The 20,752-nt window shown below is 38.1% G+C and overlaps 5 protein-coding genes and 1 pseudogene across 5 annotated transcripts; 4 read left to right on the top strand and 2 right to left on the bottom strand.

Moving 5' to 3' along the window:
- Positions 1-811, bottom strand: LOC116029606. Its single transcript, XM_031271655.1, has 3 exons — positions 731-811; positions 473-647; positions 1-374 (listed from the first exon to the last, which is right to left on the bottom strand). Exons 1-3 carry the CDS (start codon positions 809-811, stop codon positions 1-3), a joined length of 630 nt encoding a protein of 209 aa, XP_031127515.1.
- Positions 812-5,375: 4,564 nt separating this feature from the next.
- Positions 5,376-6,164, top strand: LOC116029605. The gene has a single exon (XM_031271654.1). The coding sequence runs from the start codon at positions 5,376-5,378 to the stop codon at positions 6,162-6,164; it is 789 nt and encodes a 262-aa protein (XP_031127514.1).
- A 72-nt stretch (positions 6,165-6,236) lies between these two features.
- Positions 6,237-8,823, top strand: LOC116029604. Its single transcript, XM_031271653.1, has 5 exons — positions 6,237-6,349; positions 6,461-6,807; positions 6,999-7,789; positions 7,984-8,256; positions 8,395-8,823. Exons 1-5 carry the CDS (start codon positions 6,237-6,239, stop codon positions 8,821-8,823), a joined length of 1,953 nt encoding a protein of 650 aa, XP_031127513.1.
- A 9-nt stretch (positions 8,824-8,832) lies between these two features.
- LOC116029603 lies at positions 8,833-9,444 on the top strand. The gene has a single exon (XM_031271651.1). It carries the CDS (start codon positions 8,833-8,835, stop codon positions 9,442-9,444), a length of 612 nt encoding a protein of 203 aa, XP_031127511.1.
- A 5,843-nt stretch (positions 9,445-15,287) lies between these two features.
- Positions 15,288-17,714, top strand: LOC116030368 (B3 domain-containing protein Os04g0386900-like). The gene is made up of 3 exons (XM_031272598.1): positions 15,288-15,456; positions 16,646-16,855; positions 17,133-17,714. The coding sequence occupies exons 2-3, from the start codon at positions 16,679-16,681 to the stop codon at positions 17,442-17,444; spliced, it is 489 nt and encodes a 162-aa protein (XP_031128458.1). The 5' UTR covers positions 15,288-15,456; positions 16,646-16,678; the 3' UTR covers positions 17,445-17,714.
- Positions 17,715-17,781: 67 nt separating this feature from the next.
- Positions 17,782-19,047, bottom strand: LOC116029602 (annotated as a pseudogene).
- Positions 19,048-20,752: the final 1,705 nt, after the last annotated feature.

Here is a 20,752-nt window from a genome sequence, read left to right as displayed (position 1 = left end):
TTAATAATCTCCAAGGTCAGCATCATTTCCTCCCAAATTATCAAAATATTGGTTAAACTGACTACTTGATTCTACTCCTCCAAATGGTTGACGAAGTTTCTTTGCATGAATTCCTAGTTGTGTATTTCTGACCCACTCACGCCTTATTGGATCTATGATGGAATTTGCATCTATACTCATGATTTTATTCTCTTCTTGGAGTTCCGTCAACTCTAATTGCGTTGCTTCATTTTGAGCTTTTAACATTTCAAGCTCATAATTCTTTTGGAGTTGAGTTTGACTTTGTTCGAACATTTGTTCGATCTTTTCATTATGTTCTGTGACTTTTGCAAAATATTCATCATATTCTGCAAATGTTTTCTTCTTCTTTTTTCCTTGTTACGCCCAGTAGGACGTTCATTGTTCAAGCACTGGGTTTCGAAATCATCATCTAGATTAAGGCAAAAAGAGGACGAACCTATTGACTTATCACCTTGTGACTCTGATCCTTCAATGTCAGAACTTCGCTTTCGACTTGCAATACTTGGTTCTCTGATTGAGGGAACTTTGAATTTCTCCAAGTCTTTAACAATAGGCCATACATGATCAAATTTAAAACCTTTTTTAAATTTGGCATCTTGTGCCATTAGTCCTTTTGCCCTATCAAGCTATTATAAACCACAATTAAAGTAAGTAAATAACACAAAAGTTCAAAGTATTCACAATTTATATATAAACACAAAATACTCACAATGTCTTGTTCTGAAGCACCACTTGGGTTCAAGTTCTCAACCTGAACAATACATCCTCTTAATTTTACGACAACTATCATTATAGTTTGCATCCTTGTCTGAATTGACCTCAATGGTCGAGTGTTTCCAATAATGATATTAATGTGTTGGATGCATCTCATTTGTTTGCAAACGTTGCAAATGGTACAACACCTCCTGCGCTCATTATGTTATTCAAGGGAAAGAGTACAATACAGGATATTATCTAGCTAATGGTATATATCCGAAATGGTCAACCCCGGTACAAACTATTCATCGACCTCGAGGACCAAAGAAAAAGTTATTTGTAATGATTTAAGAAGCGTGTAGAAAAGACGTAAAACGTGCATTTAGAGTCCTCCAATCACGATTTTCAATAGTCAAGAGACCAGTACGTTTTTGGGATAATGTAATCTATACTATTAATAAAAACAAAATCCTCAATTTCAACTTCCCACACAAAACACTGCTATACTATTAAGGTTTGCGTAATATTGTAAAATATGGTAATAGAATTCCTATTCGTAATACAATTATACATTAAAATATGGTAACAATTCCTAATAAAATGTATGTTCCTATTCGTAATACAAATCTAGAATAAAATTACTAATCGTAATAATACAGTACATATATTTCCCTTCAAAGCAATTTATATTTATATTTATATTATTAATAAAAACAAAATCCTCAATTTTAACTTCCCGCCCAAAACACTTCTATACTATTAAGGTTTGCGTAATATTGTAAAATATGGTAATACAATTCATATTCGTAATACAATTGTACATTAAAATATGGTAATACAATTCCGAATAAAATATATTCTTATCTACGTTCTTATTCGTTATACAATTCTAGAATAAAATTACTAATCGTAATAATACAGTACATATATTCCCCTACAATGCAATCTATACTATTAATAAAAAAACAAAACCATCAATTTTAACTTCCCGCCCAAAAACACTCCTATACTATTAAGGTTTGCGTAATGTTATAAAATATGATAATACAATTCCTAATCTATACTCTTATACTATTAAGGTTTGCGTAATATTGTTAAATATGGTAATACAATTCCTATTCATAATACAATTATACATTAAAATATGGTAATACACGTCATAATAAAATATAGTTCCTATTCGCAATACAATTCTAGAATATAATTACTAATCATAATAATACATACATATATTTTCATATAATGTAATCTATCTATACTATTAATAAAACCAAAATCCTCAATTTTAACTTCCCGCCCAAAACACTCCTATACTATTAAGATTTGCGTAGTATTGTAAAATATGGTAATACAATTCCTATTCGTAGTACAATTATACATTAAAATATGGTAATACAATTCCTAATAAAATATATTCTTCTTTACGTTCCTATTCGTAATACAATTCTAGAATAAAATTACTAATCGTAATAATACAGTATACTAGAGAGATGGAGCTCTTCTTGCATGACTTGAACCCAATCTGCATCTACTAGAGCTTCCTCAATCATTTTGGGCTCAATTTGTTAAAGAAAACATGTCATCATGCTTTCTCGAATAGATGATCTTGTCTTACACCTTTCTCTAACATTTCCAATTACTTGATCTTGAAGATGATCCCTTAGCCAACTCAAATCTGGTTGAAAATCTGTCGGAGAAGCATTTCATCTATTACATGAACATTTGTTGGTGTGGCTTCATCTTCATATGACTCTTCAAGTAATCGTGAATGACCAAGCAACCGAATGGTGCTATTCTCTAACTATTCGTTGTAGACTGCTCTGTCTAACTGTTTGATGCTAACCTCTCTAATCAATTTATTGGAAGCAACTCTTTGCTTGTGATTTTTTATTTTAACTTTTTTTTTATATATTGTTTTAATTTTTTATTTTTGTTAATTGAAAATAATTTTTAAATTTTTTGAATTATTTTTAAAATTTTTGTGAATTGTTATAAATATTTTTAAATTATTTTGAATTATTTGTTTCAAATACATGATAATTTTTTGTGAAATTATTTGGAATTCTTAGAAATAATTCTAAGCTTTAATTTTAGGAATTATATTAAGTGATTGTGAACTTTAAGTAATATTGAGTTACCCTAAATATAGTTTTGAATTATTGTGTATTTTTAAGAATTATTGTTAATCCAGAATATTGAAAATAGTTAGAAATTATTGTCGATTATTGAAATAATTTTAAAAATGATACGACGTCAGTTTTATAAAAAAACTGACTTCGTACCTCTTTAATATTTAAAAAAAAAAAGATACAATGTCAATTTTTTGAAACCAATTCCTTATCTTATATATTTATTTTTATTTTTGAGATACGGCAATTTTTTGTATCTCTTTATTAAAAATTTTAAAAATTGGTTACGATGTCATTATTTTTTTAAATTATTAACTTTTTTTTAAAAAATGTGACGTTTGTTTTTTTTTTTTAAACCGGTGTCATATTTCGTTTGTATGTTGGTCATGTTATTCAGTCTTGTTTACAGTTAATTAGTTCTTTGCCTAGTTGTTTTGTTAGTTTTATTAGCAGGGATGCCAATCGGGTTGCCCATATAATATTAAAGAGTTAAACTATTACAACATGTTTGGTTCATGGAATGAATTTGGAAGGAATATGAATGATATTCCATATGTAGGGTTGTGCAAGATCTGAGTAACCCGACCTGTCGCCCGAAGAAAAGGGAACCGCATCGATCCGGATCCGAAGTCTGATATCCGAACCGAACCATGCTTCTATTCGGTCATAGTAATCTCGGGTAGGGTAGGGTATTTGGAGAACCGACCCGCCCAAATATCCGAAATACATTATGGTTAGGGTTTTGGTGTACACCATACGACGTCGTTGTGATGTTTATATATATACATATGTAGCCATGTTTCACCCATTCTGTCCATTTTGAGCGCAGTCGCATCTCGCATTTCTCCATTTCTCTCTTCTCTCTGATGTTCTCGACTTCACTCTTCAAAGTTCTCTCTTCTCTCGTGAATCTCTTGATTCTCTTCCAGTCTTCCCTACATCCTCACTCTCTTGTCCTCACTAGTCTCTCGTGAGTCCTCGGCTACCTCTGATTCTCTCAGATTCGCAGTCTCGTGACCGATTGACCAGTAGAAGACTAGACGGTGGAAGCCCTAGCGAGCTTGGTGGACGGTGGTGAACTGGTGACTATCGTGAGTGTTGATTGTTGAAGCCCCTGTTCTCCATAGAAAATTAAGTAACTCTTAAACCCTAGTTTTATTACTTCTATATTTTCGATTTATTCATTCTATTCTGTACATACTATGGTGGAAACTTTGTGAATGTGTGATAAAACTCGTTATTGTGAGTATATTGACTATGAGTCTGTTATACCGTGTTCTGGACATTTTCTGGCCTCATGAGTATATTGATTGTGATTATATTTATATGAAGTTATGAAGTGTCCATAATATGTATTATGGAAGCATTTTCTGACCTTATGTATTCTGATTGTGGAAGTATATTGAATGTGATTATATATTTATATGAAGTTATGAACTGACCATAATATGTATTGTGGAAGCATTTTATGGCCTTATGTATTTTGATTGTGTGATTCTGGGCATTTTCTAGCCTTATAAGTGTGGAAGCTTATAGTTGCTATTGTGAATTTGTGATATAATATGACCATATGCTTGGGCACAAAAATGATGAAAATATGTTATGAAAATATATTTGTGATTTGTGCTTAAAATGTATGTATAAACAGTGTGGAAGCTTATAAGTTGCAATTGTGATATAAATATATAATATTACCATATGAAGGGTTGATCACAAAAATGATTAAACTATCTACTAATTTTGTGATTCTGTGCTTAAATTGCTATTGCTCTCTACTTCTTGGCTAACTGTTTTCAATAGAATCTCATATTTTGTGGAGGATTGTTCTGTAAAAGTATCCGTAGGCCACTCATTGGAGATGGAAAGCTATAGGGTATTCAAAGGTATGTGCTTTCTGTTGGTTAACTTTCCTCTTTAACAACTAGTATTGCAATGGTGTTGAAGATCATCACTTCCAACCATTTATATGTATGTTATGTTGTTTTAGTGTTTGAGTTATTACAACCGGTTATATGTCTGTTAATGCTTTAATTTATAATCTACTTTAATCTGTAATTTATATGTTTGTTAGTGCTTTAATTTGTAATCTACTTTAATTTGTAATTTATATGTTTGTTAATGCTTTAATTTGTAATCTACTTTAATATGTACGGAGTAGTTTATATGGGTTTTTAATGCTTTGATTATGTATTTTATTGTGGAAGCATAAGCTACTTTAATAGTTTAATCTGTAATATGTATAACTGTTTATGCTTTATATGTTAGGTCTTGCCCCTTGGACTGTTGGCTTGGCCACATGAACATTTGGTATTCTGGAAAGTGAAACTGTGAAAGTGGGAAACAAAATATGTCCATTGGATTTATGGTATATTACTCTCCCTTACTCTCATTTAGTTCTTTTTTTTGGAAATACTCTCATTTAGTTCTTAGTTTAACTGTTTTGTTTTTATTGAATATATTGATTACAATTATACTAACTTCAATTGTTTCTAAGGAGGTGGGTTCTGAGGATCAGGCCCACCGCGCTCAATGAATTGCTTTAGTTGGAACTGTCGTGGGCTTGGAAACCCATTGACAGTTCATGTTTTGTTGGGCCTGATTAGTCAAGACAGGCATGATGTTTTATTTCTTTGTGAAACTTTAAGTAATGCTAGACGGGTGGAAAGTGTTCGTGTTCGTTTGCGATATGATAATTGTTTTACCGTTGAACCGGTGGGGCGAAGTGGAGGTCTCGCTCTCTTATGGAATGGGGGTCTCGACGTTGAGGTGAAAGGTTATTCGAATCATTACATAGATACGGTGGTCTCGGCTCCGGGGCATCCAAGATGGAGGTTTACGGGGTACTATGGTAGTCCAGAGAGGCATAATCGGCGGCACTCGTGGGAGCTCTTGAGGTATTTATCTTCAATTAATTCTCTACCTTGGGTTCTCATGGGGGACTTTAACGATATAATGGCGGCTTCAGAGAAAGAAGGGAGGGTTCCTCATCCTGAATGGTTGAGGAGGGGTTTTTGTGAGGCTGTGAGAGAGAGTGGTTTGTCTGATTTTGGGTTTGAGGGGTGTCAATTTACCTGGGAAAGGGGTCGGGGATCGGTGAATTGGGTGAGGGAGAAGCTTGATCGAGTTCTGGTGTCTGGGAATTGGCGAGATGCTTTCCCTAGGGCCAGAGCTTGGTCGGTTGAAGGCTCTAGCAGTGACCATTTACCTCTAAAATTGAGCACGAACTGGGTAGGGAGAAGGAGTGTAGTTCGCAGACCCCGTTATGAGAATTCATGGGGAAAACTTCAGGAGTGTAGGGACACGGTGGTGTCGGCGTAGTACCGTGATGGTATTGCTTCGATTGGGGAGAGGATTGACAGATGCAGTAGAGAGGTATGGCAGTGGGGGAGGATGCAAAACGTGGGCGAAAGTGCTGAAATTAGGAAGTGTAAGCAGAGGATGGGAGAGCTCAGAAATGCGGGTGATGGGAGGAGTGTGAGGGAGTTTGGGGATGCCCAGCGAAAGTATATGGCTCTTGTGCAAAATCAAAGTGATAGATGGCGTCAAAGGGCCAAAGAGTTGTAGTACTCTGGGGGTGACTGTAATAGCAAATTTTTTCATTCCTTTGTCAATAGCCGGAGGAGGAGGAACCAGATTGATGGGCTCAGAAATGCTGCTGGGGTGCTCATAAGGGATGAGAGGGGGAAGGCTGACATTATGGCCGATTATTTCCAAAATCTGTTTTCTACAGAGGCAGGGGATGATCGGTCGGTGCTTGACTGTTTAACCAGACAAGTTTCGGAGGACCAGAATTCAATGCTGGTGAAGGAGGTTTCGACGGAGGAGGTGAAAACTGCAATATTTGGGATGCACCCTGACAAGTCCCCAGGCCCGGATGGGTTGTCATCGGCTTTCTTCCAAACGCACTGGGATGTGGTGGGCGAAGAGGTGGTGAATTTCTGCAAACTTTTTCTTCATACTGGTCATATGCCTGAGTCTTTAAAACTCATATTATTTTGATTCCGAAAAAGAGTCACCCGGATTTGATGTCTGATTTTCGTCCTATTTCGTTATGTAATGTCATCTATCGTGTCTTAGCGAAAGTCTTAGCTAATCGTCTGAGGGGGGTGTTAGATTTGATTGTTTCTCCGGCACAAAGTGCTTTTATTCTAGGGAGATCAATTATTGATAATGTTCTTCTTACTTTTGAGTCAAATCATGATATGAACCGTGTTCAAGGGGATAGGGGTGGTTATGGGGCACTAAAGGTGGATATGAGTAAGGCATATGACCGGGTGGAGTGGGGGTTTCTAGGGCGAGTTATGACTAAGTTAGGTTTTAGTGAGAGGTGGGTGAGCTTAATGCATGAGTGTATCTCTACAGTTCAGTATCGAGTTTTGGTGGAAGGGAAAGAGTGGGGGCCTATTGTTCCGACTAGGGGGTTAAGGCAAGGGGATCCTTTGTCTCCATGTTTGTTTATCCTAGTAGCGGAGAGTCTCAGTGCCATGTTAAGGGTTCAGGAGATGGAGGGTGGTTTGCAAGGGGTGAGAGTGGCTCGGGGGGCTCCTCGTATTTCTCATTTGTTCTTCGCGGATGATTGTCTTTTCTTTTTTAGGGCAAATAATCTCGAAGCTGGGATTATTGGAGAGGTTTTGAAGGAGTATGGGCGGGCTAGTGGGCAACAAGTGAATTTCGTGAAAATAGCTATCGTTTTTGGGAATAATGTGGGGAGGGAGGATAAGGAGGCTGTTTTGGAATCCCTTGGGATTACGGAACAGCAGGGTGGGAGGAGCTATTTGGGGCTACCGGGTTTTGTGGGGCGACGTAAAAGAGAGATTTTAGGTTTTATTCGGGAGAAGGTTCGAAACAGGATTCTTTACTGGGGTAACCAGTTTCTATCTCGGGCTAGGCGTGAGGTTCTTCTCAAAACTGTTCTCCAAGCTATCTCGAACTATGCTATGAATGTATTTTTATTACCTAAAACTATGTGCATTGAGATTGAGAGACTTATGAATGCGTTCTGGTGGGGTTGTGAGGAGCGAGGGAGAAAGGGGATTCGGTGGAGCTCTTGGGCTGACTTATGTAAACCTAAGAGGGGGGGGGTGGAATGGGGTTTAGGTTAGTGAGGGAGATGAATATGGTAATGCTTGGTAAGCAGGGCTGGAATTTTATGCACAAACCTGATGCGTTGGTCACTCGAGTTTTTAAGGCTCGATACTTTCCCAACTGCTCTTTCCTTGATGCTAAGCCGGGGTCCAATCCCTCTTTTGTTTGGTCGAGTATCCGTGAAACTCAGAATATGTTACGGGAGGGGGTGCGATGGGGTATTGGGAATGGGGAACATGTGAGGGTGTGGGAGGATCCGTGGTTGCCAAATGATGCAAATCCTTATGTATCTACCCACAACCCTGGTTTTGAGTCCTCTACTCTTGTAAGATCTTTATTTCATCATAATACTACTTGTTGGGACAACGAGCTGTTGCATGATATTTTTAATCAACACGATTGTGCCCGTATTCTGAGTGTTCCTATCTCTATTACCTCTACTCCTGATTTTCTGTTTTGGAAGGGGGAAACAAATGGTTTGTATTTTGTGCGTAGTGCCTACCGCATCTTGACTGAAATGTGTGTTACGGGTAATGGGTATGAATGGACTGCCGTATGCGACCTAAACTTGCCCCCTAAGATTAAGTGTTTCTTTTGGACTTTATGCTCATTGCGTCTCCCTACTAAGGACGCTTTGATGGTGAAACAGGTTCGATGTAATCCTTTATGCACCCTCTGTGGATTGGAGAATGAAACTGCAGTTCATGTGTTTGCAAATTGTGCCTTTGCACATCTTTGCTGGCGTATTTTAGAACCGGCTTGGGTGCTGACTGAAATGGATTCTATTGGGCAATGGGTTCAGGAAATGTTTTTGTCTTTGTCTCGGCAGATGGTAGAGAAGGTAATTGTTGTTTGTTGGGCACTGTGGGAAAATCGCAACAATAGTGTTTAGCACCAACAAATGAAGGATCCTAACACTCTGGTCACTCATGCATTTCTTTTCTGGGAATCGTGGAAAAGGGCTCAACAGCAGCAGCATGTTTTACCCTCACTTCAACCTAGCAGTTTGACAAATCCTACACACTGGAGTCCTCCTCCTGTTTCTTATTTAAAGGTGAATATCGACGCTGCAATGGATTTTGTTAATGACTGTATGGGGTTTGGGTGGGTGGTTAGGGATCATGAGGGTCGGGTGCAGGGGGTGGCAATGCGGAAAGCTGCGGGCTTATTCTCGGTTCCAGAGGCTAAAGCGATGGGAGCCCAGGAGGCGTTGAGCTGGCTAAAAAGTAAAGGTTGGGAGCGGGTGATCATTGAATCAGACGCGCAGGTGGTGACGAGGGCGGTCGATACGGGTGATCTGAATACTCCCTTCGGGGCAATCGTCCGGGATGTTCGTTCTTTACTGGACCAGTTTGAGTCGGCCGCTATGTGCTTTGTGAGGAGAGGCAGCAATTCGGTCGCTCATGCGTTGGCGAAACAGGCTTTAGATCAGCAGACACATGTTTTAGTTGATTTTTCTGAGTATATGTCGTTCTTTATTTCTACTTTGGTCTGTAAGGATATTATGTTTTAATATACTGGTTTTTCTGGTTTTCGATCTTGACAACAAAAATAATTGGTACTCCATATATAAGATTGGACATTATCTCATTTGCGCAACGCGCGTGAAAAACTAGTTATCATTATAAGCATTAAATTATAGCAATACAACCACACTAGGAACTGCCAATCTACACTACACAATGGGAATTAGAATATTATCATTATAAGCATTAAATTATAGCAATACAACCACACTAGGAACTACCAATCTACACTACACAATTAGGGTTGTTAGCGAACAGAGCTTTCGACAAACTACTCGTGTTCGAGCTCGGTAAATGTTCGTTTATTAAGGTAAACGAACATTAACAAACAAAATTTAGAGCTCGGTTAATAAACGAACAGTGGTAAGCTCGTTTGCTAAGTGTTCGCGAATAAGCTCGTTTGTGTTCGTTTAGTAGTGTTCATGAACAAGCTCGTTTGTGTTTGTTTAGTAGTGTTCGTGAACACGCTCGTTTAGTGTTCTTTTAATAATGTTCGCGAACATGTTTATATATATATATATATATATATATATATATATATATATATAATTGTTCGTGAAGACGTAAATGTAGATTATTTATTGTTCACGAACAAATTGTGTTTATGAACATGTGCAGGTGTTTGGTTATTAAGTGTTAACGAACGTAAATGAACATGTTTGTGAACGTGTTTGTTAGCGTTTGTGAACACGTTCGTGAACGTGTTCGTTAACGTTAACGAACACGTTTGTGAACATGTTCGCGAATATTAACGAACACTAACGAACGCTTAACAAACGAACACGAACAGGATTTTCAAAAACCTTAACAAACGAACACGAACACGAACACTCCAAAATCCTTAGCAAACGAACACGAACAACCTTCGTTCGTTTATGTTCGGTTCGTTAACAGCCCTATACACAATGGGAGTTAGAATATTATCATTATAAACAAAATTATAACAATACAACCACACCAGGAAATGCCAATCTATAATACACAGTGAGAATTAGAATATTATCATTATAAACACACATCTTTCTCTAATTTTCTTACATATACAGGAAGAATATTATTATTATTATTTTTTGCCAGAGCAGCAAGCCATATCTCTCACACACATACAATAGCTTTTAATTTCTAATTTCCTTAAGCTAGAGGATAAAATCGAAATACCAACCAACAATCTCTAGACCAATGCTTGAGTATGTAAAAGCCTGTGAGTAATGGAGATTGAGCAAAACTTACCCGTTTCATTTCGCACTTGTGAAGCTCGCTCCTTTCGGCATCAGTAGGGTTCATGAATTTGCCCTCCCTTCATCGTCTTCATTTCTCCGTGAGCTCAAGCCCTAATTGTTCCATGCTACAGCTTAGTCTCCTCCGCGTTATTCTTCTCCCCTCTCCCACCCCCGCGTCAGCCTTGGTGGACTTACTCCGCTGCGACCAAACACCTTCGCCTCACACTCAGCCGAGGCTTTGAACTGGAAATCCAGAAGTCGAGGTTTTCCTTCTAGATCAGTCGTAGAGAAGGGCGGGCAGGCGGCAAAGGGCGGCATTCGAGTCTGCAGCGTCGTCGCAACCTGGAGGTCAGGGGAGGTGTCGTCGTCGCAAGGGAGGGCGTCCAATTTTGCTGTGTCCGCTGCTGCTCAAGTGTTTAGAATATAGGGTTTTAATTTGAGCGGGAGCAAGGTACTGCCAAAGCCTTTGCTGTTTCGAGCGAAATTTGAAGAAAATGACTTTGACAATGTTTAAATATTCTAATTTTCGTCCAATAATAATGTTGGACGGTATTTAATACCTACCCTTTTACATTTCATCTAATGGTCAATTCGATCTTCCGTCCAACATTTAGTGCGGGTTAGAAATTTCGTCCAACACTTACGCGTTAGACATAATTTATGTCCAACACTCGCGAGTTGGACGAAAATTCCGTCTAACTTTTCATTCATTCTTATTTGCGATGGAAAGTTGTGACATTTTACAAATTACCGACCAACATTTTTGTTGGACGGAAATAGCGAAATTTCCTGCAGTGCGGGCCAGCCTGCATTGGCAGGACTAATACGAACTTGTAAAGTAGGCAAGGCTTGCATGTATTTGGTACGAATTATGCGGTGACAGTATATAAAATAAAATAAATAAAAGACGTTGCCTTTAATCTCACATGAGCGAAAGTCGAAGGGCTCGATCAAAAATTACTAAACAAGTAAACAATAACACTTTATAGCTCCAGCTCCCCGCGATTCACCCTTTTATTCGGAAGAACAACATTGCAAAATTTTAGGGAGCCCAGCAGCTCATCATTCGGAGGTTGAATACTCAGCCAAACATGTGATCAATCGTCGTTTTCTCTCTGTTATTTAAGATTCTTTTCAGTACTTCATCATCGTTTATTTATCTATCTATTATTCAAGATTCTTCTCATTAGTCATTACAAAAGTGTGCACACAAATGCTGAACAAACAAGCGAATTGATATATTCTTTTAATTTTTTTTTTGAGTTTTTAGTTTTTAAAGTCATATGTCAGATATCTGAAACCGTGGATGCATATTGTGTGTATTCAATTTGTATACTATGGCTCAAGTTCAAGTAGTTGTGTGTGCCCTGCTTTATGAATATGTAGTTCTTATATGATGCACATTTAACTCAAATGTGATGAACAGGATCTTTGACAACGTTATAATGTTATTATTTGTGAGTGCTGGCTGATATACCCCATGCTGAAGCCCTTTGCCTCTCTTCAATGGTTCAATCATACAATGGGCCTGGGTAGGGCTCAAGGTGTTGTCTTTATGTATTATTTTCTTCAAGTAATAGGTAGGGGTGTGCAAAATTTTGGTTAACCGTAATTAACCGACCGAACCGACCAAATTCGGTTAATCGTAACCGAACCGAACTTTTTCGGTTCGGTGAACAGTTAAAGGAATTTGAAATTTTCGGTTAACGGTTAATTCGGTTAGAAAACGCGGTTAACCGAATTAACCGAACGGTAAACCGAAATGTTATATATATATATATATATATATATATATATATATATATATATATATATATATATATATATATAATGTAAATATGTGATCACTAATCAGATCTGAAACCCTAGTTCCTTCCTCACTTCTTCAGCCGCCCCTGTCTCTCTCATTCTCCATTTCACTTCCTTAGCATTTCGTCTTCATTCCAGCCTTCATCTGCGAACCTGCTGCACCTCACACCTCATCATTAGGGGTGTTCATTCGGTTAACCGAACCGAACTACCACAACCGAATTTACCGAACTTGTCAAACCCTTTAACCGTTCACCGAACCGAAGTTTCTATTTCCGAATTAACCGAACCGAAATTTTTTTCGGTTAAACGGTCGGTTAACCGATTAACCGAAATTTTTAAACAAATTTGAAAATTCTTCAAATTATAAATTAAATTACCATTACATTATAAATAAAATTAAAATCACTATTACATTACCATTACAAATTATAAATAAAATTTCAATATTTATTCAATATTTGATGTGAATCTTCGCAGAGGCTTTAATGCTTTATTCCAAAATTACACCTGCACTGCTACAGCTTTCTTCGTCCGCTATTGAAGAATCACCAAGCTCTTTCTCATCTCGTATCTTCTCTTCGCTTCTCAACTCTAATGACTGAAGTTACTGGGTTATTTAAATAAATAAATAAATAAAACAAACTTATTCACCGTGGAGTTCGTCTGGACTAGAGTGGTGACCGGTGCTGCGGTGGAGAACTCTAGCCGCATTAAATCCATTAGTTCAACGGTGGCCGACTGGCTTGGAGTAACGTCGCAGACACCGGAGAAGATGGTGGCGCCATGGCGGATTGGCGATGGCCTCGACTCCTCGTGGACGGAGAAGATGACCGTCCGCCGGTGGAGACTGTTGGACAGTGAGAGAGAGTCGAGAGACAGAGTGCGAGAGGGAGGGCAACTGACTGAGCAGACTGCAGATGGTGGATGGTCGCCTGGTCGGTGGTGGAGCGCTAATCCTCACTCCTCATCATACTCCATCCTCAGCATCTTTTTGGCGCTCCACCACCGACCTGGCGACCATCCACCGTCTGCAGTCTGCTCAGCCAGTTGCCCTCCCTCTCGCACTCTGTATCTCGACTCTCTCTCACTGTCCAGCAGTCTCCACCGGCGGACGGTCATCTTCTCCGTCCACGAGGAGTCGAGGCCATCGCCAATCCGCCACGGCGCCACCATCTTCTCCGGCGTCTACGACGTTACTCCAAGCCAGTAGGCCACCGTTGAACTAATGGATTTAATGCGGCTAGAGTTCTCCACCGCAGCACCGGTCACCACTCTAGTCCAGACGAACTCCACGGTGAATAAGTTTGTTTTATTTATTTATTTATTTAAATAACCCAGTAACTTCAGTCATTAGAGTTGAGAAGCGAAGAGAAGATACGAGATGAGAAAGAGCTTGGTGATTCTTCAATAGCGGACGAAGAAAGCTGTAGCAGTGCAGGTGTAATTTTGGAATAAAGCATTAAAGCCTCTGCGAAGATTCACATCAAATATTGAATAAATATTGAAATTTTATTTATAATTTGTAATGGTAATGTAATAGTGATTTTAATTTTATTTATAATGTAATGGTAATTTAATTTATAATTTGAAGAATTTTCAAATTTGTTTAAAAATTTCGGTTAATCGGTTAACCACCGATTAACCGAAAAAAATTTCGATTCGGTTAATTCGGAAATAGAAACTTCGGTTCGGTGAACGGTTAAAGGGTTTGACAAGTTCGATTAATTCGGTTTTTGTAGTTCGGTTCGGTTAACCGAATGAACATCCCTAGTAATAGGAATGCTTGGGTTCGAATCTTATATCTTCTGTTTCCGTCCCCTATCACATTTACCATAATAAAAAATACATATGCCCAAGGTCAGGGTGGTTTACATTTAGTTTAATAGTATCTTACCCATCTTTATGGGTTTGAACCTAGTCTTGATTGAAGTAAGAAGTATGAATCCCCTCCATTATTGTTATTGGTGTTCTACTAGTAAACTAAAGATAATACAGTTACGTTGTTTGCTACTTTTAAAGAGGTATCTCATTGTCTGACATCCTAAGTTCAGTGAATAAGGAAATTAATTAATAAATTAATTAGTATTCCTGTGTTTAATAATGTTTCTTATTACATCCTAAAACTATAATGTTACTGTATTGATCTCTACCTACTTTGGACTTGAAGAAGTTACTTTTAATGAGATTGAAGAGAATAATATAAAGTTGATCTATAGCATTTGCCAAAACAAGGCTACTCAATCATGACTTGAGAAAATGTATTGATCCTTTCAAGCACCAACCTACCATATACTGCTTCTGGAAACACTTGGGGCTTGGCAGCAGACACATCATAAAACATATTTCATATTACTCTAGAGGCCTAGACCTCTGCGGATATATTTCTAGAGACATTGTTTCCTTGGTACCTTGTATCGATTAGGACTAGAGCTCGCTCTAAGTGTATAGTTTTAAAGAAGTTACCTCGGTGTCTTTGTATGGCCTAGGGCTGCAAATGAGCCAAGCGGCTCAAGCCACTCGTTCAAAGCTCGACTCGAGCTCTGTCAATTCGAACTCGAGCCGAGCTCATTTAGTATAGGCTCGTAGCTCGTCAAGCCGCTCACGAGCAATTAATAATATATATATAGAATTACAATCATATGAGACAACACATTCCCGTGAGAATTATATATATATATATATATATATATATATATATAATACAATATATTATAAAATATATATATTTTATTGAAACTGAAAGATAAAAATAAAAAAGTTGACTAAATACTAAACCCTAAAATCCTAAATCAGTTAAGTCCATCGTAAACAGCCCTCGCTTCCTCCCGACTCTCTCAGACTACGCCTCCCGCACCTTCTCGCAGCCACCGCCGGCGACGCAGCACGCCGCGACTCCGCCGGCGACGCAGCAAGCCACCACTCCACTACTCCACCGGCGACGCAGCCCTTCGACGTTCAGAACTTCAGGTACTTTTAGCCTAAATTTTCCTTAATTGAATTGCTGAAATTGAACTGCATATTCACCTTCTGTTTTTTTTTTTTTTTTAAATTTTTTTCCTATTTAAAAATGGTGTGCATAAAACGAATGAGAAGGAATGCTGTAGTTGTCGGTCTGTTTTCCTATTTCCTATTTTTCAAAGTCGATCTCGATCAACCGAGCTGAGAGCTCGAGCTACTCGATTATTGTCGAGCTCGAGCATCAATGATCGAGCTCGAGCCAAGGTTGGCTCGAGCTCGGCTCGGCTCGCTTGCACCCCTAGTACTATGGCCGAGATGGAGCTATGCATGCATGCACAAAATATGTTTTTACTGTTTATGTGATGGAACGTGAAATGTATACAACTAGTGTTCTGTTTTTTGTTGTTACATTCAGGCCTTTTGTACTCCAAGCAAAGAAAACTTTTATTTGTACAAGACTAAATCTGTAGTTAGTGTCTCTATGAGCGAGCAAGGCAAGTGTTGTGACTTTACAATCATTAAATTACCCCATCAAACATGGACTTATTCCCGCTTAAATAATTGTCCATATTCCAAGACTCTATGTTGTGTTCTAGAATGTAGAATGAGCATGTTTCATTTAGGGAACCATGCTGGGAAGGAAAACAAGAACAGTAATAGATTATTAAATTCTCATTTTTGTGATAGCGAGTCTAGAGATTGCTCAGAATTTTATTTGACATTTTTAGTAAAGACTGCAAATTCTGATGTTGGAGACATCACAAAAGCATTTCTATTGATGGAAGAAAATGATATTTTATTTTAAAATTACTGATTTTGATTTGTTTTCAGTAGGAAAAACTAGTTTTATATGCATTTTGCATTACTTAATTTCTTATGCACAAATCTATTGCTTGTTGATGTTGGCCTTTGGCATGCATTCCCTATGAATATAATGCAGGAAGGCAGGATCCAGCACTTGATTCTACATCTTCAAGTTCCTTCTATCTTTGTGTAAACCTATTTATTGGAACAGGCAGTAATTTAACTTTCTGCTCTAAGTGGATATTTTTTTAATGTTATTAAATGTGCAAGAAGTACTTGGTCTATACTCTTCTGCATGGAACTTATATAATGATTTAGTTATATCTTAACACCTTGGATTCATCAGATACTGCTTAGCTTCTAATTGCAAAACTGTTCTGGTAATGTATGACAGGGGACCTACTAGTAGCCTGCTAAGGTTAATCAAATGGACAGGCCTCAGAAAAACAATACTCCGAAAACCCCCTTGGTCACATCAGATTCAGATTCAGATTCAGATTCCGAAACAGCCAAATTTAATGATGAGCCACAGCAAATTGAGCCTCTTTTAGGAATGGCTTTCTTTGATTCCGTTCTCTCAAAAGAGAAACCTTTGTCTCGAATGGTAATTTCATTTTACTGATTAGCAATTTGAGCATTTGCTTGCACCAGATGAATCTGACCGACCTGCAAAAACCATCGTAGCTGACTCCTTTCCACAATAATAATAGTATGATGATTAATACCATTTGAATTATTTGGCCTTCTTTATTGGATTGACAAAGATGTAGATAATAATTTAAGCGTTTCTTTTTATGGCTTTGGCTTTGTTATTTTCTTCACTTGTATGGTGGTAAACAGTGTTTGAGTTAGTTAATTCAGGCAATCTTTGATGTGTTTAGGTGTTTCCAGCAAAAATGAATGCAGTGCTCCCTGATGGAACAGTCCCAGCGGTGATCACATATGGCAAAAGAACATGGAGCACTACTCTGCATGGAGACAAGAAAAGAAAAGTGTTGAACTACACAACTTGGAAACAATTTTTGAATGGGAGTAAGATCAGGATTGGAGATGGGTTGATACTTGAGGTGATGCAGATCAGCCAAGAGTTGGTCAAGTTTAAAGCTCAAATACTTAGAGGCGACTTTCCTGCTGAACTCTTGCCAAAGATCACTGGGGGCACGCCAGAAACTCCAATCATCATACATGATTAGTAATTTTAGGTGTCGTGTCTTATGAGAAGAAACCTAACACGTTAAATTAGTCACTACTCTGACTGACTATCCCAGTCTTTTGTTGTCTATACTAATCTTTTGGCCAATATGTTCTTCTTCATTCTTGTGCTCATATTGTGATTTTTTGTCATTCTGATCTTGGGTTGGGGTGAAGTTGCGGTTATCAAGTCTCAACGTTTTATTATGTAGATTGGAAATGGAAGTGTGTTTTTCTTTCAGAAAAATGAAAAGCATAAGTTTACTGATGAATGATGATGATTCTATACATCATATATCATGTCTATTTCTTTTGTCCATTTATATGTAAATGTAAATATCAGCAGGAACATCTTCTGTGCCTGGGGAAAGGCCTGCAAGCCTCAATACTGAGATCAACAGCAGCAGCAAGCGCGACAAAAATGGCAGCGTCCTCCACGCAGGTCACAAAACGCTTGGCAACTTGCACAAACGGGGGCTTGCTGCACCTCCCCCCTTCCCCTTGCACTCTACAGCTCATCACAAATCCACCAGAACCAGAAACAGGGACATAGTCGCGACTTGCTGCTGATTGAACCCGTTTGTCGGTGTCTATGTAGAACTCCCCACCCCTTTCGGCACTGATTAGTATCTCAGACATGAGAAGATCCTGCTGCTGAGAGTCACATAGGAGGTGGAAGCGACAGCAAATAGAGCCTCCTCGTTCACGCCAGGCTTCAAGTTTTCCCCATGGCTGCCAGCTCTGACGCCTGCAACGGTCTGGGAATACAATCAACCATGTTCCCGGGTTGGTCCTGCCCACCCAATCGCAACCTGCTGAAGGCACAAATGGGGTACTTATGAAGGCTGCAGCGACAGCCGAGCCAGAAATGTCATGTATTGTCACTTTCCATCCTTTCCTCTCTCTTCTTTCGGTTTCTACATCACCCCTATAAACACAACTTCTCAAAACAAATTTTGCAACGTAACAGATACATACATACACACATTGATAGATTACCCTTACTTACCGTCCTCGAGTAAACTTGCAACTGAAGATAGGCTGCTTGATGCTGCCTTGAAGCTGAACTATTTGGGGACTTAATTTAATCTTATCCTCAAACTGGAACACATATCTTGGGTCAGGCTCCAGCTTCACTCTCAGGTGAAGCTCTACACCAGCTTCTTTGTACTTGCCAATGCCTATCCAGCCATTAACCAGTATAACCTGCTTTCCTTGACCCCATTGGGGACCAACTCCGAGCTTAAACGTACCGATATGCTGCTGCCTCTTAAAACCAACACCAACACCCCAATGGCTACCCTTGTGCCCTCCTGCAAATACAACAATCTCCAAACAAGCATGATTAGGTGCATAAAAACAGCCTCCTCCCGGTGCCAATAACGCATCCACATCAGACTTCGCCAGATAAAACCTCGTGGCTATGCTTTTAGTATCCGGGGTAGCTTCGAAGGGAATGGAAGCTGTCTGCACAGGAAAACCGGGAAGACGAATCTCACACACACAAGGGGGATAAACTGCATGGATCCCTGCAGATAATGACTCGCTACGAACTCTCAAACACAGTGATCCTACTGATACTCTCATGAAAGCCTGAGGGTCCATTAATTTTATTCGATTTGCTTTTGCTCACAACTCACATATAGTAGTATTCCTCCATCAATCGCACCGTTATATATATATAGTAACCACCAGAGTAATCTGCACATATTATATGCTGAGTCAACAAGAATCCAACGTTATGCTAATTTAAGCAGTTTTATTTTAGTACATAGTATGAAACAGGCTAGGTGGCATCATAGTTGTCCTCATTCTGAACACTACTGCTTCATTCGCAGTACGTTTCGATCCGTTAAAGTACGCAAAAATTGTTAAACAAAGTGAAAAAAAAAACTGACTGCTTAAAATAGATGTTGTTAGATCACAGCCAGCCTCATGCTAAATTACAAACCCGTCACGAGAATGTTGAAATAATTATGACGATTACTACGTTTTTGGGTCCCCTAAAGTATGCAAAATCAAAATCATTAAACCATCCAAATGAAAAAAAGTTGACTGCACCTTAATTTCATCTGTTATATGTATCATTGCCAGCCAGCCTCATGAAGATACACGTACAGCCATCACGAGAATGTTATATGCACCGTGTTTGCTGCAAATTAAAGGAGACTTCAAAGATGAATTTGCACAAAAGTAAGACTTAAACGTGGATTAAATTAGCTCTTTTCCGGAATATTAGTACAAGCTTTGTCTAATTTTAGCCCCATTATTGTCTAGGTGCTCGAGGAGATTTAGACAATACAATGTGCTACAGATAATAAATTTAGTATGCACCATGAATGACACAGCCAGCCAGTAAATTCAATGGTGTATTAATGTAATATTTCATTCGCACTCATGATTCTATTATGAAATTCAAAGATTTGATAAAATACGATGTAAAATATCATCATTTCAAAACAAAAAAAATGATGCATGTCCAACTAATTATACAACTAATTCTATTATGAAATTCAAGATTTTTAATCTAATTTGTTATTCCCAATGCAAACGTGCAAGAGGAAGAAAAAATTATGTAAAATATTTGTTTTAGATATTATTTTTACAATTATATTTAGAGAGTTATAACTGCTTAATTATATGTTGATTCTCATTATATTAATTTTAGTGCTGTCAATTTTAGAATATGTATGTATGTACGCACGTATGTACATACGTATGCATAATAATACCTAATAAGTAAAGAAATTTGAGTGGTGTCAATTTATACATTGCTCCACCCCTATACAAGATGAAAAGTATACAAATTTAATATAAATGTTTAATTCTTTTTTTTTTCTTTTTATTTTATATTTAAATCAATATATTTAATGTATTTTTAAGTAAAAAAATTAATCAAGATATGATCTTGTGGTCTAGTGGCAGCAAATTGCACTTCCGTATGAGAGATTGTGGGCTCGAGTTTTGAGTTTCAGTAAGTGCGGTAAATTCAAGTCCCTTTGGAGTCCAAAAAGAGTAACTTCTTAATTTACCCTTTTAGCCCTCCCTTATAAAAGAGATTAAAGACAACTAGACAAGATACTAAAATAATAAAATAGATTCTTTAATAATGGCGCATTATATCGTGGGCCAAGGTCTACCTTACGTAGTGGACCCTAGTCCAAAAGAGTAGTGCTTTACTTCAATCTCTAATCATAACATATTATATTGTGGGCCAGGTCTACCTTACGTAGTGGACCCTAGTCCAAAAGAGTAGTGCTTTACTTGAAGTAGTAGTGCCTTTGTCTTCCTTTTTTTTTTTTTTTTTTTT

This window comes from Ipomoea triloba, chromosome 9 (genome assembly GCF_003576645.1).
Source record: "Ipomoea triloba cultivar NCNSP0323 chromosome 9, ASM357664v1".
NCBI lineage: Eukaryota > Viridiplantae > Streptophyta > Magnoliopsida > Solanales > Convolvulaceae > Ipomoea > Ipomoea triloba.
The sequence above is the reverse complement of the archived record's forward strand: the minus strand, read 5'-3'. Positions and strand labels throughout refer to the sequence as shown.

What these genes read in the sequence shown, in the direction of transcription:
- LOC116029606 (XM_031271655.1), bottom strand. Translation starts at nt 811, where the DNA reads ATGATAGTTGTCGTAAAATTAAGAGGATGTATTGTTCAGGTTGAGAAC. An exon ending in GTGCTTCAGAACAAGACATT is followed by an intron (nt 648 to 730) that starts GTGAGTATTTTG and finishes GGTTTATAATAG; the next exon opens with CTTGATAGGGCAAAAGGACT. An exon ending in TGAAGGATCAGAGTCACAAG is followed by an intron (nt 375 to 472) that starts GTGATAAGTCAA and finishes GGGCGTAACAAG; the next exon opens with GAAAAAAGAAGAAGAAAACA.
- LOC116029605 (XM_031271654.1), top strand. Translation starts at nt 5,376, where the DNA reads ATGAATTGCTTTAGTTGGAACTGTCGTGGGCTTGGAAACCCATTGACA.
- LOC116029604 (XM_031271653.1), top strand. Translation starts at nt 6,237, where the DNA reads ATGCAAAACGTGGGCGAAAGTGCTGAAATTAGGAAGTGTAAGCAGAGG. An exon ending in TTTGGGGATGCCCAGCGAAA is followed by an intron (nt 6,350 to 6,460) that starts GTATATGGCTCT and finishes CTTTGTCAATAG; the next exon opens with CCGGAGGAGGAGGAACCAGA. An exon ending in TCTCGAACTATGCTATGAAT is followed by an intron (nt 7,790 to 7,983) that starts GTATTTTTATTA and finishes CTTGGTAAGCAG; the next exon opens with GGCTGGAATTTTATGCACAA.
- LOC116029603 (XM_031271651.1), top strand. Translation starts at nt 8,833, where the DNA reads ATGAAGGATCCTAACACTCTGGTCACTCATGCATTTCTTTTCTGGGAA.
- LOC116030368 (XM_031272598.1), top strand. Translation starts at nt 16,679, where the DNA reads ATGGACAGGCCTCAGAAAAACAATACTCCGAAAACCCCCTTGGTCACA. An exon ending in AGAAACCTTTGTCTCGAATG is followed by an intron (nt 16,856 to 17,132) that starts GTAATTTCATTT and finishes TGATGTGTTTAG; the next exon opens with GTGTTTCCAGCAAAAATGAA.